This window comes from Saccopteryx leptura, chromosome 2 (assembly GCF_036850995.1).
Source record: "Saccopteryx leptura isolate mSacLep1 chromosome 2, mSacLep1_pri_phased_curated, whole genome shotgun sequence".
Lineage (NCBI taxonomy): Eukaryota > Metazoa > Chordata > Mammalia > Chiroptera > Emballonuridae > Saccopteryx > Saccopteryx leptura.
In genome coordinates, this window is record NC_089504.1 from 324,823,353 (window position 1) to 324,839,410 (window position 16,058).

Genomic DNA, 16,058 nt, shown 5'->3' on the forward strand with positions numbered 1-16,058 from the left:
ACCTTAGGGCAGCCAGCTGGTTATCCTCCATATATGGCTTTGTTTAATTTTTCTGAAGTGAGAAGCAGGGAGGGCCTTCCATCTATGGCTTTTATATCTCTGTTCTGACTTCAAAGGAATAAAGATACTAGAGAGAAAAGAGGTAACAAATGGAATAAAGTCCTAAAAGAAGCTAAAATAAATGCATAAACCTTATAAATGAGAAAAACAATATTTTCCTGAGCAAAAGCAAAACCATGAATATGACAAAATAAGAAGAGCCTCAATATTCTTCCTAAAGTAGAAAACAAGCTCATCTGATGAGGGTAGGCCAAGTGATTGGAGCAGATCCATTTCATGCAAGTTCCTGTGACGATGGAAATGTTTACTCTTCACTGTCCAAATACAGCTGTCACTAGCCATGTATGACTACTGAGCACTGCAAATGCAGCTAGTACAAATGAGAAATTTTTTTAAAAGATTTTAAAATTTTATTCATTTTTGAGATGTAGGGGGGAGGGAAAGAAAAAAAAGGATAGAAAGAGAGAGAGAGAAGGGGGAGGAGCAGGAAGCATTAACTCCCATAATGTGCCTTGACTAGGCAAGCCTGGGGTTTTAAACTGATGACCAACATTCCAGGAAGATGTTTTTTCCACTGTGCCAATATAGGTCAGGCAAATGACAAAATATTTTTCAAAAATATTTTACTTATTGATTTTTAGCCTGACCAGACAGTTGGTGCAGTAGATATAATATCAGCCGACTTGAGTGTGTTCTCATCCGGCCCAAGTGTGGGCTCACCAGCTTGAGCACCAGGTTGCTGGCTTGAGCGTGGGATCATAGACATGACCCCATGGTCTCTGGCTTGAAAGCCAAGGTCGCTGGCTTGAGCCCAAGGTCACTGGCTCAGCTGGAGCCCCCACCCCTCCTCAAGGCACATGTGAGAAAGTAATCAATGAGCAACTAAGAAGCCACAACTATGAGTTGATGTTTCTCATCTCCCTTCCTGTGTGTGTGTGTCTTACTAAAATATATATATTTATTAATTGATTTTTAGAGAGAGAGGAGGGAGAGAATGAGAGAGGGAGGAGGAGGTGGAGAGAGAGAGAGAAGGGGGGCAGGGTGGAAGAGCAGATAGCATCAGCTCATAGTAGCTGCCTGTCATATGTGCCTTGACCAGGCAAGCCCAGGGTTTCGAAACGGCAACCACAGCATTCCAGGTCATTGCTTTATCTACTGTGTCACCACAGGTCAAGCAAAATTGAAATTTTAATTCTATTTAATTTTAATTAATTTATACATAAATATAAACAGCCATATGTGGCTAATGGGTACTATACCAGACAGCACAGGGAGGAATGAAACAAGTACAAAAAGATCAGAAAACATTGCTAATGTTGAAATTAAAGAGTTGCTCATTCACTATCCCTTTTGAGTTAAACTCGCAGTTCTGAAAGCAACACTGTTCTAGGTTATTACATGAGTAACAATACAGGAGGCAGTCATTTTTCTTCAATGCTGATTCTCATGAAACAAATAAAAAAATAAAGACTAAATCTACCATTCAGAAAAATCTATGAAACATAAGAATTACAGGAGACGTGTTAGAATCTGCCTTCCTAAGACCTTAAGCCCCATTGGTGGTCTTTTCTAAATCCACTCCCTAAAAATAAGACATAATACTTAAAAAGAAATGCTTTTATCGCATTCCTCACTGATGTCCTGTGTGATTAAAAGCCATAAACAAAAGGACAGCCTGATATGCAGAGAGAGGACTGAGCAGCAACAGAAGGCTGGAAAAACAGAGCACTGGCCAGTTGCCTAGGGTGGGGTAGGGAAAGGAGGAAATAACTTATAATAAAACAGCTCAATTTATGCAAAAAGACACCTGCTCCCAAATAGCAATGAGCATCTGTCCAACTATCCAGATGGTATTTTAAGAGATAAGACAAAAATATATAAATAAACTAAAAAAAAATTAAAGAAAATATTTTAAAATTCATACAGAAAAGTAAAGAAAGAAAAGTTAATCAAAATATATTTTAAAAGAAAAAATGAGGGCCCTGGCCAGCTGGCTCAGTGGTAGAAGGTTGGCCAGGTTCAATTCCTGGTCAGAGGACTCAGGAAAAGCGCCCACCAGCTTCTCCACCCCTCTCCCTCTCACTTCACACACTCTCTCCTCCTCCCCTCCTGCATCCATGGCTGGATTAGAGCGAGCTGGCCTTGGGCAGGCGATGGGAATGGCTCCATGGCCTCCACTCAGGCGCTAAAAAATAGTTGCAGTTGCAACGGAACAAGGGTCCCAAATGAAGAGAGCATAGCCCCCTAAATAGGGCTTGCCAGGTGGATCCTGGTTGGGGCACATGTGGGAGTCTGTCTCTGTCCCCCTCCTCTCACTAAAACTACAATTTTAAAAAAGAAAATAAATGAGAAGGGATTAGGCCTACCAGTGTTAAAAACTATAATAAAGTCTCAATTTAATAAGTATAATACTAGCCTGACCTGTGGTGGCTCAGTGGATAGAGTATTGAGCTAGAACACTGAAGTCACTGGTTCAAAACCCTTGGCTTGCCTGGTCAAAGTACATATGAAAGTTGATGCTTCCTGCTCCTCCCCCTTCTCTTTCTCTCTCTCCTCTCTAAAATAAATAAATAGAACTTGGCAAGTTGGCTCAGTGGTAGAGCACTGGCCCGGCATGTGGATGTCCCAGGCTGGATTCCTGGTCAGGGCACAAAGGAGAAGTGACTATCTGCTTCTTCACTCCTCCCTTCTCGCTTCTCTCTTTCTCTCCCTCTCCGGAAGCCAGGGCTCATTGGAGTGAGGTGGCCTTAGGCACTGAGAATGGCTCTATGGCCTCTGCCTCAGGTGCTAAGAAGAGCTCTGTTGCTGAGCAATGCCCCAGGTAGCCAGAACGTTGCCCCCTAAGAGGCTTGCCAGCTGGATCCTAGTGGGGGCACATATGGGAGTCTGTCTCTGCCTCCCCTCCTCTCACTGAATAAATAAATAAAATGAAATAAATAAAATCTTTTTTTAAAAAAAGTATGGTACTGGTAAATGAATATAAAGTATAAAAGCCTGACCGGGTGGTAGAATAGTGGATAGAGGGTGGGGCTGGGATGCAGAGGACACAGGTTCAAAGCCCCGAGGTCACTGGCTTGAGCACGGGCTCACCAGCTTGAGAATGGGGTTGTTGGTTTGAGTATGGAATCATAAACATGACCCCATGGTTGCTGGCTTGAGCCCAAAGGTCGCTGGCTTGAACCCCAAGGTCGCTGGCTTGAGCAAGAGATCACTCACTGCTGGAGCCCCCATAGTCAAGGCACGTATGAGAAAGCAATCAATGAACAACTAAAGTGCCACAATGAAGAATTGATGCTTCTCATCTCTCTCCCTTTCTGTCTGTCTATCTCTACCTGTCCCTCTGTCTCTGTCACAAGAAAAACAACAACAGAAAAAATCGCCTAGACACCTGAAATTACTGAGTCTATAAATATTTAAAGCTAGTAGTAGGTATTATATTCTATACAGGTTGTATCAATTTAAAATCCTACCAACAAGATACCCATTTCAACAAAAATATTAAGAAACTTCTCTAGTTTTTAACTTTTGCTAACCTAACAGAAGAAAATAAAGTTTCATTTCAACAATGTTAAACATTTTTAAAAAAAACAAACAAACAATAAAAAAACACATTTTTTCACGTTTACTACTCTCTTGCATTTCTGCTGTTCAAGTTTACTTTCCTTTACCACCTATGGGGCAGGGGTTCTTACTCATATTTTAAACTCCTTATAGTTTACAAATGTTAATTCTTTTCCCCAGTTAATTTTTTCTCTGAAAAAGACCATTTTGATTTACTAAAAGCAAGAAAGAGAGGCAAATGGCCCTGGGCAGTTCGCTCAGCGGTAGAGCATTGGCCTGGCATGTGGAAGTCCTGGGTTCAATTCCGAGCCAAGGCACAGAGGAGAAGCGCCCATCTGCTTCTCCACCTTTCCCCCCTCTCCTTTTTCTCTACCTCTCTCTTCCCCTCCTGAAGCTAAGGCTCCACTGGAGCAAAGCTGGCCCGGGCACTGAGGATGGCTCCATGGCCTCCACTTCAGGCGCTAGAATGGCTCCGGCTGTAACAGAGTAACACCCCAAATGGACAGAGCATTGCCCTCTAGTGGGCTTATGGGGTGGATCCTGGTTGAACACATGTGGGAGTCTGTCTCTCTGCCTCCCCACTTCTCACTTCAGAAAATACAAAAATAAAAAAAAGAGAGGCAAGTAATAATATCATAAGGCTTTAGTTAAAATGATTATTTAGAAAATATTTGCCTTGCATTATACCCCCAAGTTTTACAAATAAGTCTTGGAATAATTTTTTTAGTATTCTCATGTTATTTATCCCTCTGACTTTTACAATATTCTTACATTTCAGTTGGTTAATTTCAATGAAATTCTATTCCCAAAGCCAAATTCAAACTGTTCTATTCTAAAAAGGAAAAGAAAAAAACAAAACCTGTTCTGTTCTGGGACTCTAAGGGCTATTCTGTTCATATTGTGAAGGTCATCCTGATCATTATTGTTGTAAAAGGTTTTCAATAAATCCTTGTATGGGTTTGTACTGAGACCTATTAAAATATTATTTCCCTTTGGAGTCATTATCAGAAATAAAAGTAAATTCAAAATAATGAGAAAAATATGAATGCACATGGGCACATTATCAGGCAAACTAAAAACTTGTAATATCGAGAAAGCCACTTCATTAAAATGGAGAAGTAAATCAATCTGGTTAGTAAAGCAGCAAAGAACTAAACAGAACCAAGAAAGGAAAGACAAAAAAATCATAATGATTACCTCCCACCAAGTCCTTCGATTCGTTCTCTTTCTTTAGGAAGTTCTGGCTTATGGTCCTGTGTTACTTCCACAGCTCTGATAAAATCATCCTTCGGATCATCCTGAATTCCAAGAACCACACCTGAGTCACCCACGTGAGCTACGTACATCTTCATGCCCCGTATAATGACCACACTGGCCGTTGTTCCTGATGTGCTGGGAAGACCTGTCATAGTCTTTGGCCATTCTGCTGTAATAAAAAATAAAATATTTTACTCTTTCAAGTATAATCATTAACCTATGCCTTATTCTGACACATAAACAGGAACATATGCTGAATCAGCATATTAAAATTTGAATTAGAATTAGAAAAAATTTAAGAAAATATTTTGAAAGCTTGTAAAGAACTTGCATTAATCCTTTTATCAATACTATATATTAATAAATTAATTTTGGCCCAGAGTTTCAAACTAGTGACCTCAGCATTCCAGGTCGACACTTTACCCACTGTGCCACCACAGGTCAGACAATATCTCTCTTTTAAGTAAAGTGATAAATCTGTTAATAGGATACCAAGGTCTGAATGGGGAAGAGGGAATAAGAAGAAAAATATAGGAATACAGGACTGAAAAGCTGGATGAGGTGGACACAACTTTCAAAGCCATGAGGCTTTGTTAATCTGTTCAGGCTAATTAGTTCTTCTCTTTTTCAATGTAACATATGCTCAAACGACATCTCTTAAACCATAAAGCACATCTCCCTATCCCATCTCACAGACAGAACCCACTGTGTAGAGAGTACCCTGTCACTCACAGCAAAAGGCTGCTTAAAATACAGGGTGGGGCAAAGGTAGGTTTATAGTTGTTTGTATGGAAAGTAATATAATAATTTTTTTCTTTTTGCATTTTTCCAAAGCTGGAAACAGGGAGGCAGTCAGACAGACTCCCGCATGTGCCCATCAGGATCCACCTGGCATGCCCACCAGGGGGCAATGCTCTGCCCATCTGGGGCGTAGCTGTTGCATCCAGAGCCATTCCAGCACCTGAGGCAGAGGCCACAGAGCCATCCTAAACGCCCCGGCCTTCCTTGCTCCAATGGAGCCTCGGCTGCAGGAGGGGAAGAGAGACAGAGAGGAAGGAGAGGGGGAGAGATGGAGAAGCAGATGGGCGCTTCTCCTGTGTGCCCTGGCCTGGAATCGAACCCAGGACTCCTGCACGCCAGGCCGAAGCTCTACCACTGAGCAAACCGGCCAGGGCTAATATAATAATTAATGTATAATAATACAAGAATAAACTCAGTTTTGTGTACTTACAAATGTAAACATACTTTTGCCCCACGCTGTATATGAAATAATAACATTCACAGTTGCTAAATGAACCCAAAACAGCCATCAATATTAATGAAAGTAGATATTCACACATATACACACATATATAAAAACACCTGCAATAGTACCAGACACAAACTTAAGTGCTCAAGAAATGTTACTGTTGCCTGACCAGGTGGAGGTGTAGAAGATAAGAGCATTGACCTGGGACACTGAAGGTCATCAGCTTGAGTGTGGGCTCATCAGGGTTGAGCACCAGCTCACCAGCTTGAGCTCAAGATCATAGACATGACCCTGTAGTCACTGGCTTGAAGCCCAAGGTTGTTGGCCTGAGCCCAAGGTTGCTGGCTTGAGCAAGAGGTCACTGGCTCAGCTGGAGCCCTCGGGTCAAGGCACATATGAGAAAGCAATCAAAGAACAACTACTATGGCACAATGATGATTTGATGCTTCTCATCTCTCTCTCCTCTCCTTCTCTCTTCCCTTCTCACAGCCAGTGGCTCAATAGGTTCAAGCATCTGCCCTGGGCTCTGAGGATAGCTCAGTTGGTCTGAGTGTCAGCCTCAGGCACTGAGGGGAGCTCAGCTGATTCTAGCATCAGCCCCAGACAGGGGCTGCCAGGTGGATCCTGGTCAGGACACAAGCAGAAGTCTATCACCCCTACTCTCACTTAAAAAAAAAAATGAACAGGTCTTTTACAAAAGAGAAAATACCAAAAATATAAAAAGGCATTCAGCTTCTTCAATCAACAGAAAAATACAAATTAAAAGCCATGAGATACCACTTCATAATTATCAGATTGCATAAAGTCTGACAATTATAGTACATGTAGCTAAGAATGTGGAGTAACATGTTCTCTCATCAACTACTGGTGGGGGGTATAAACCTGTACAACCACTTCAGAAAACATCTAGGCATTATCTAGTAAAGATATAGATATGTATACTATTTGACTACTCACTACCCCTAGGGACATACCATAAACTGGAGTGTACACGTACACTCCAATACAGGAATGTTCATAGCACCAATGTTCATCTGGGCTGAAAATGAGCAACAACCCAAAAGTCCTTCAACATGACAATAGACTACACTGCATGTGAAGCATAAGATGAAATACATAGAGCATTATTTTTTCTTCAAAAACAAACTATCGTGTTTACAGCTAAATGGTAAAACTATTAAGAAAATAAGTATATCACTACAGAGCTATCATCACAAAAGTCACAATAGTGGTTACCCGTTAGGGTAAGACAGATATATGAGATCAGAAAGGAAATTCAGGGGCTTCTGGTATGCAAGCAATGAATGCTATATGTCTTTCTTAACCAGATGCTGTTCATTTTATAACTATTCATTAAAGTGTATACAGTATTTAGCCTCACCAGGCAGTGGCTCAGTGGATAGAGTGTCAACCTGGGACTCTGAAGACCCAGGTTGGAAACCCCAAGATCGCCACCATTACCGCTGGCTTATTTGGCTTGAGCGTGGGATCACCAACTTGAGTGCGGGGTCACTGGCTTGAACAAGGAGTCACTAGCTCAGCTGGAGCCCCCAGGTCAAGGCACATATGAGAAAGCAATAAAAAAAACAACTAAGGTGCCGCAATGAAGAACTGGTGCTTCTCATTTCTCCCTGTGCCGCAATGAAGAACTGGTGCTTCTCATTTCTCCCTTCCTCTTTGTCCCTATCTGTCCCTCTGTCTCTGTGTCTGTCACCAAAAAAAAAAAAAAAAAAAAAAAGGGAATGATTGACAGGGTAGGTCATCCCAGTTACCCCAAGGTTGCTAGTTCAATTCTTGGCCAGGGCACATACAAGAATTAAATAATGAATGCGTAAGTAAAATAGAAAAACAAATTGATGTTTTTCTCCCTCTCCCTCAAATAAATAAATAAAATTATTAAAAAAAGAAAAAAACTTCTACTTTATGCAAGTACCTCAGCTGTTTGCAAAAAGCACCTAAAACAAAATGGAAAGGAAAAAAAGCTAAAAATAAAAGGATATCCAAAGACATGATTAATGTTATATAAATCACATTTTTGGTCAAAAGCACAAATATGTGCAAAGAGATATGCTGCAATTATCTAAAAATACTGCTTTCTCTATTCATTTAAAATGTCATTTTTTATCATATACTACTTTTTTGCCTCAGATCTATTTCTGGACTCACCCTACTAATCTATTTATAGTACTAAAACAAACCCTGTTGAGGTTCTGATTGAAACTGCAGTATACAGGATGGGGCAAAAGTAGGTTCACAGTTGTGCATGTGGAAAATAAAACAATAATTAGTAACAATAAACAAGAATAAACACTGTTTCATGAACTCACAACTGTAAACCTACTTTTGCCCCACTCCATATTAATGTATTAAGGAATTGACATCTTTAAAATTTGTCTTTCTTAATTACTCTTCCTTGATTTCTACTTTACATTTGAATCTTTAGTTTTTAAAAAATGACAAAACTTGCCTAACCTGTGGTGGTGCAATGATAAAGTGTTGACCTGGAACCTGAAATACTGAGGTTGATTCAAAACCCTGGGCTTGCCTGGTCAAGGCACATATGGGAGTTGATTTCCTTCTTCCTCCCTCCCTCCCCTCCTCCCTCCCTTCCCCTTCCCCTCCCCTCCCCTCCCTCCCTACTTTCTTTCTTCCTTTCTTCCCTTTTCTTTTCTTTTCTTCCTTCCTTCCTTTCTTTCCCTCTCTCTCCTCTCTAAAATGAATAAAGTCTTAAAAATAAAAAATGACAAAACTAGGAGCATATTAAAGACAGTATTCAAAAAACCAGTAATCAAAAAACTCTCAAGAGTCCTGGCAGGGTAGGTCAGTTGGTTAGAGCATCATCCTGATACGCTAAGGTTACAGGTTAAACCCCTGATCAGGGCACATACAAAACCCAACCAATGGCCCTAGCCATTTTGCTCAGTGAATAGAGCATCTTCCCAGCATATGGATGGCCCAGGTTTGAGTCCTGGTCAGGGCACAGAAGAGCAGCAGCCATCTACTTCTCACCCCCACCTTCTCCCTCTTTTCCTCTCATAGCCAGTGGCTCAATTGGTTTGAGCGTGGCCCCAGATGCTGAGGAAAGTTTGGTCCCAGCGCCTCAGGATCAGGTGCTAATAATAGCTCGGTGGGTTCTAGCATCAGGCCAAGACAGGGGTTGCTGGGTGGATCCTGGTCTAGGCGCAAGTACGAGTCTGTCCATCTACTTGCTACTCAAAAAAACAAACAAGCAAACAAAAAAATAACCACATAAAAAAATCCCTGACTGGATACTCAGTTGGTTAGAGTTTCCTCCCAAAGCGCAGAGGTTGTCAGTTTGATCGCAGTCAGAGCACATACAGGAACAGAGCGATGTTCCTGTCTCTCTCTCCCTTCCTCTCTAGCTAAAATCAATAAATTAATAAAAAAGAAAAAGAACCAATGAATACATAAATTAGTCACACAACAAATCAATGTTTTCCTCTCTTTCTAAAATAAATAAATAAAAATTAAAAAAGGAGGTCCTGGCCAGTTGGCTCAGTAGTAGAGCGTCAGCCCAGCATAGTGTGGAAGTCCTAGTCCTTAGTCCTCCTGTCAGAGCACACAGAAGTACCCATCTGCTTTTCCACCCCTCTCCCTCTCACTTCTCTCTCTGTCTCTCTCTTTCTTTTCTCCTCCCCTCCCGCAGCCATGGCTTGATTGGAGTGACTTGGCCCCGGAGGCTGAGAATGCTTCCATGGCTTCTGTCTCAGGCACTAAAAAATGGCTCCAGTTGCAACAGAGCAAGGGCCCCAGACGGGCAGAGCATCGCCCTCTAGTAGGCTTGCCAGGTCGATCCCGGTTAGGGCGCGTGCAAGAGTCTATCTCTGCCTCTCCTCCTCTTATTAAAATAAAAATAAAAATAAATTAAAAAAAGAAAAGAAACTTCCTAGAAACAAATGTTCAGGACCAGATGGCTTCACAGGTGAATTTTATTTTTTTGAGAGAGAGATAAAGTGAAAGATGGAGAGAAACATCATCAACTCATTGTTCTAGTTGTGCACCCATTGATTGCTCTTCATACATGCCCTGACCAGGGCTTGAACCAGCACCCTTAGTGTCAAGCTGGTGCTCTCGAGCCAGTGACCTTGGCACTCCAGAATGACACTCTACTCACTGCAAACCAGCCAGAGCACTTCACAGGTGAATTTCACAGAATAGTCAAAGAAGAACTAACACTCATCTTTCTCAAGCTATTCCAAAAAATTCAAGAGAGAAGATTCCCAAGCTCATTATACAAGACCAGCATTATCCTAATTCTAAAACCAGATAAAGATACTATAAAGAAAATTATAGGCCAATAACCCTGATGAACACAGATGCTAAAATCCTCAACAAAATATTAGCAAACCAGATCCAGCAATACATAATAAAGATCACACACCATTATCAAGTGAGATTTATACCAAGTATTCAAGGTGGTAAAATATCCACCAATCAATAAACAGTGATAGGCCACATAAGCAAAATAAAGGATAAAACTACATGTCATATCAATAGATGCAGAAAAAGCACTTGATAAAATTCAGCACCCATTTATGAAAGACTATCAGCAAAGTGGGAATCCTCACTGTAATAGAGGTCATATATGACAAACCCACAGCCAACATCATATTCAATAAGCAAAAACTACAAGTGTTTCCCTTAGATCGAAAACAAAACAAAGATGTCTGTTTTCACCACTCTTATTCAACATAGAACTGGAAGTCCTAGCCACAGCTGCTAGACATAAAGAAGAAATAAAGGCACCAAACTGGAAAGGAAGAAGTAAAACTGGCATTATTTACAAATACATGATATTTTATATAGAGAACCCTAAAGATTCCATCAAAAAACTATCAGAACTGATAAATGAACTCAGTAAAGTAAAATACAAAATAAATATTCACAATTGCTTGCATCAGAAAAGGAAACTAAGAAAACAATCCACCATGACCAGTGGTGGGGCAGTAGATAGTTTCAACCTGGGATGCTGAAGTCCCAGGTTTGAAACTCTGAGGTCGGCACCCTCATCTGGCTTGAGCGTAGGTTCACCAGCTTGAGTTCCCATGATCGCTGGATTGAGCCGAAAGGTCACTGGCTTGGCTGGAGATCCTGGTCAAGGCTCATATGAGAAGCAATCAGTGAACAACTAAGGTGACACAACTTAAGTTGATGCTTATCCTCTCTCTTTCTCTCTCTATCAAAAAAAAATTCCATACTATTCAAATTAATCTATAGATTCAATGAGATTCCTATCAAAATACCAATATTGGTTTTTCATAGAAATAGAACAAATAATCCTAAAATTTATATGGAACCACAAAAGACCTTAGAAAGCCACAGCAATCTTGAGAAAGGATAGCAAAGTCAAGAGATAGCATGCTACTGATACCAAACTATACTACATGACTATAGTAACTAAAACAGCATACTAGCATAAAAATACACACGTAGATCATGAGAACAGAATAGAGAGCCCAGGAAGGCAAATATATACAATGAGGTAGACAATCTATTCAATAAATGGTGTCAGGAAAATTAAATAGACACATGCAAAAACATGAAAATAGACCACCTTCTTATATCATATACAACAGTGGTCCCCAACCTTTTTTTGGGCCATGGACCAGTTTAATGTCAGAAAATATTTTCACGGACCGGCCTTTAGGGTGGGACGGATAAATGTATCACGTGACCAAGACAAGCGTCAAGAGTGAGTCTTAGACAGATGTAACAGAGGGAATCTGGTCATTTTTAAAAAATAAAACATCGTTCAGACTTAAATATAAATAAAATGGAAATAACGTAAGTTATTTACTCTTTCTCTGCGGACCGGTACCAAATGGCCCACAGACTGGTACCGGTCCGCGGCCCGGAGTTTGGTGACCACTGATATACAAGAATAAACTCCAAATATATTGACTTTAATGTAATACTCAAAACCATTAAACTCCTAAAGAAAATATAGGCAGTAAAATCTGCAATATCTCTTTCTGATATATCCCCTTGAGCAAGAGAAACAGAAGAAAAAATAAACAAATAGGACTACATCAAACTAAAAAGTTTTTTCACAGCAAAAGAAACCATCAACAAAATAAAGATACCTACTGAACAGGAGAACACATTCACCAATGATACATCGGATAAAAGGTAAACATCCAAAATTTGTAAAAAATAAAATAAAATAAAATAAAAAAATACTTATACACTACCAAGAAAACAATCCCTTAAAAAATGGGCAGAGCCCTGGCCAGTTGGCTCAGTGGTAGAGCGTCGGCCTGGAATGCAGAAGTCCCAGGTTCGATTGCCGCCCAGGGCACATAGGAGAAGCGCCCATCTGCTTCTCCACCCCTCCCCCTCTCCTTCCTGTCTCTCTCTTCCCCTCCCGCAGCAAGGCTCCATTGGAGCAAAGATGGCCCAGGCGCTGGGGAAGGCTCCTTGGCCTCTGCCCCAGGCGCTAGAGTGGCTCTGGTCGCAACAGAGCGACGCCCCGGAGGGGCAGAGCGTCGCCCCCTGGTGGGCGTGCCGGGTGGATCCCGGTCGGGCGCATGCGGGAGTCTGTCTGACTGTCTCTCCCCGTTTCCAGCTTCAGAAAAATACAAAAAAAAATACAAAAAAAAGGGGGGGGGGCAGAGTACCCGAAGAGACATGCTCCAAAAAGGACATACAGATGACCAATAAATGAAAAGATGTTCAACAGCACTAAACATCAGAGAAATGCAAATTAAAATCACAATAAGATACTACCTCGTACCTTTCAGAATGGCTACCACAAATAAATCAATAAACAACAAGTACTGGTGAGGATGTGGAGAAAGGGAACCCTTGCCCACTGTTAGTAGGAATTCAGAGTGGTGCTGCCACAGTGGAAAGGAGTATTGAGGCTCCTCAAAAATTAAAAATGAGGCCTTGGCCGGTTGGCTCAGTGGTAGAGCGTTGGCCTGGCTTGCAGGAGTCCCGGGTTCAATTCCCGGCCAGGGCACACAGGAGAGGCGCCCATCTGCTTCTCTACTCCTCCCCCTCTCCTTCCTCTCTGTCTCTCTCTTCCCCTCCCGCAGCCGAGGCTCCATTGGAGCAAAGATGGCCCAGGCGCTGGGGATGGCTCTGTGGCCTCTGCCTCAGGCGCTAGAATGGCTCTGGAAGCAACAGAGCGACGCCTCGGAGGGGCAGAACATCGCCCCCTGGTGGGCATGCGGGTGAATCCCGGTCCAGCGCATGCGGGAGTCTGTCTGACACCCCCCCCCCCCCCCCCCGTTTCTAGCTTTGGAAAAATGAAAAAAAAAAAAATGAAACTGCCTTATGTCCCAGCAATTTCACTTCTGGGAATATATCCGAAAAACCCCAAAACCCTGATTCAAAAGAATATATGTAACTCCATGTTCACTGCAGCATTATTTATAATAGCCAAGATAGGGGAAGCAACCCAAATACTAATCAATAGACAAGTGGATAAAAAAGCTGTGGTAGCCTGACCAGGAAGTGGCACAGTGGATAGAGCATTGGACTGGGACGCAGAGGACCCAGGTATGTAAACCCCAGGGTCTCTGGCTTGAGCGTGGACTCACCAGCTTGAGTGCAGGGTCACTGGCTTGAGTCTGGGATTACAGACATGACCCCATGGTCACCAGCTTGAGCCCAAGGTCGCTGGCTTGAACAAGGGGTCACTTGGTCTGCTCTACTCCCCCAGTCAAGGCACATATGAGAAAGCAATCAATGAACAACTAAGGTGCCACAACAAAGAACTGATGCTTCTCATCTCTCTCCCTTCCTATCTGTCACTATCTGTCCCTCTGTATGTCACAAACAAACAAACAAACAAAAAAACACTGTGGTACATATATACAACAGAATACTACTCAGACATAAAAAAAGTGAATTCTTACTATTTGCTACAGCAGGGGTGGGGAACCTATGGCTCGCGAGCCAGATGTGGCTGTTTTGATGGCTGCATCTGGCTCACAGACAAATCTTTAATAAAAATAATAATAACGTTAAAAATATAAAACATTCTCATGTATTACAATCCATTCATACCGCTCATGTTCATGGTTGCGGGTGGCTGGAGCCAATCACAGCTGTCCTCCAGACCACCAAATTTTTATTGGATAATGTGTAACGTACACGGGTCATTGTATGGCTCTCATGGAATTACATTTTAAAATATGTGGCGTTCATGGCTCTCTCAGCCAAAAAGGTTCCCGACCCCTGTGCTACAGCATGGATGAAACTAGAGAGCATTTTACTCAGTGAAACGAATCAGAGAAAGACAAGTATCATCACATATGATTTCACTTACATGTGAAATCTAAAGAACAAAATAAACAAAACGGAAAGAGCCATAAACAAGGAACAGAATGATGGTTTCCAGAGGTGAGGAGGTTGGGGGTACTGAGTGAAAAAGGTTAAGGGAGCTTGGCCTGTATTGGCGCTGTGGATAGAACATCAACCTGAGGTGACCAGTTTGAAACCCTGAGCTTGTCTGGTCAAGGCACATACAACAAGCAAGCAATGAATAACCAAAGTGAAGCAACTATGAGTTGATAATTCTCACTCCTCATTCTATAAAATCAATAAATTAAAAAAAAAAGATTTTAAGATTTTATTTATTCATTTTAGAGAGGAGAGAGGGAGAGGGAGAGAGAGAGAGAGAGAGAGAGAGAGAGAGAGAGAAGGGAGGAGCAGGAAGCTTCAACTCCCATTATGTGCCTTAACTGGGCAAGCCCAGGGTTTTGAACCAGGGACCTCAGCATTCCAGGTCGACGCTTTTCCACTGTACTACCACAGGTCAAGAAATAAAATCTTTTTTAAAAAAAAAATTTTATTAAAAAAAAAAAGGTGAAGGGATTCAAAAGTACAAATTGGTAGTTACAAAATAACCACAGAGGCCTGACCAGGTGGTGGCGCAGTGGATAGAGTGTCAGACTGGGATGCTGAGGACCCAGGTTCAAGACCCCGAGGTTGCCAGCTTGAGCGTGGGCTCATCTAGTTTGAGCAAAGCTCACCAGCTTGGACCCAAGGTCGCTGGCTTGAGCAAGGGGTTACTTGGTCTGCTGAAGGCCCACGGTCAAGGCACATATGAGAAAGCAATCAATGAACAACTGTGTAGCAACGCACAACAAAAAACTAATGATTGATTCTTCTCATCTCTCCGTTCCTGTCTGTCTGTCCCTGTCTATCCCTCTCTCTAATTCTCTGTCTCTGTAAAAAAAAAAAAAAAAAAAATAGCCACAGAGATGTAAACTATAGCATAGTAAATATAGTCAGTAATATTGTATAACTAGGTATGGTACCAGGTGGGTAGGACCACTTTGTAAAGTATATGATTATATAACCACTATGCTATACACCTGAAAGTAGTAAAATACTGAGCCTGACCAGTGGTGGTGCAGTGGATAGAGTGTCAACATGGAATGCTGAGGTCACTGGTTTAAACCCTGGGCTTTCCTGGTCAAGGCACATACAAGAAACAATCAATGAACTAAATGAAGCAACTATGAGTTGATGCTTCTCTCTCTCTTTCTCTCTCCATTCCTCCTCCTCTCTAAAAATCAATAAATATCTGTAATAATAATAGTAATAATGAATGTCAACTGTAATTGAAAAATAAAGGAACCCTGGCTGGCTAGCTCAGCGGTACAGCGTCGGCCCAGCGTGCAGAAGTCAGGGGTTCAAATCCCAGTTAGGGCACACAGAAGTGCCCATCTGCATCTCCACCCTTCCTCCTCTCCTTTCTCTTTATCACTCTCTTCCCCTCCCACAGCCGAGGCTCCATTGGAGCAAAGTTGGCCCAGGCACTGAGGATGGCTCCATGGCCTCCGCCTCAGGCGCTAGAATGGCTTCGGTTGCAATGGAGCAATGCCCCAAATGGGCAGAGTATCGCCCCCTGGTGGGCATGCTGGATGTACCCAGGTCAGGGGCATGCAGGAACCTG

The 16,058-nt window shown here is 42.0% G+C and overlaps 1 protein-coding gene across 1 annotated transcript in view; it reads right to left on the minus strand.

Annotated features, from left to right (window-relative positions):
- The window catches only part of PPM1D (protein phosphatase, Mg2+/Mn2+ dependent 1D), a 58,056-nt gene that overhangs the window by 37,386 nt on the left and 4,612 nt on the right, over positions 1 to 16,058 (minus strand). Inside the window, exon 2 of the mRNA XM_066363172.1 lies at positions 4,819 to 5,047. Coding sequence (XP_066219269.1) covers positions 4,819 to 5,047 — 229 coding nt within the window. The remainder of the gene's footprint in view (positions 1 to 4,818; positions 5,048 to 16,058) is intronic.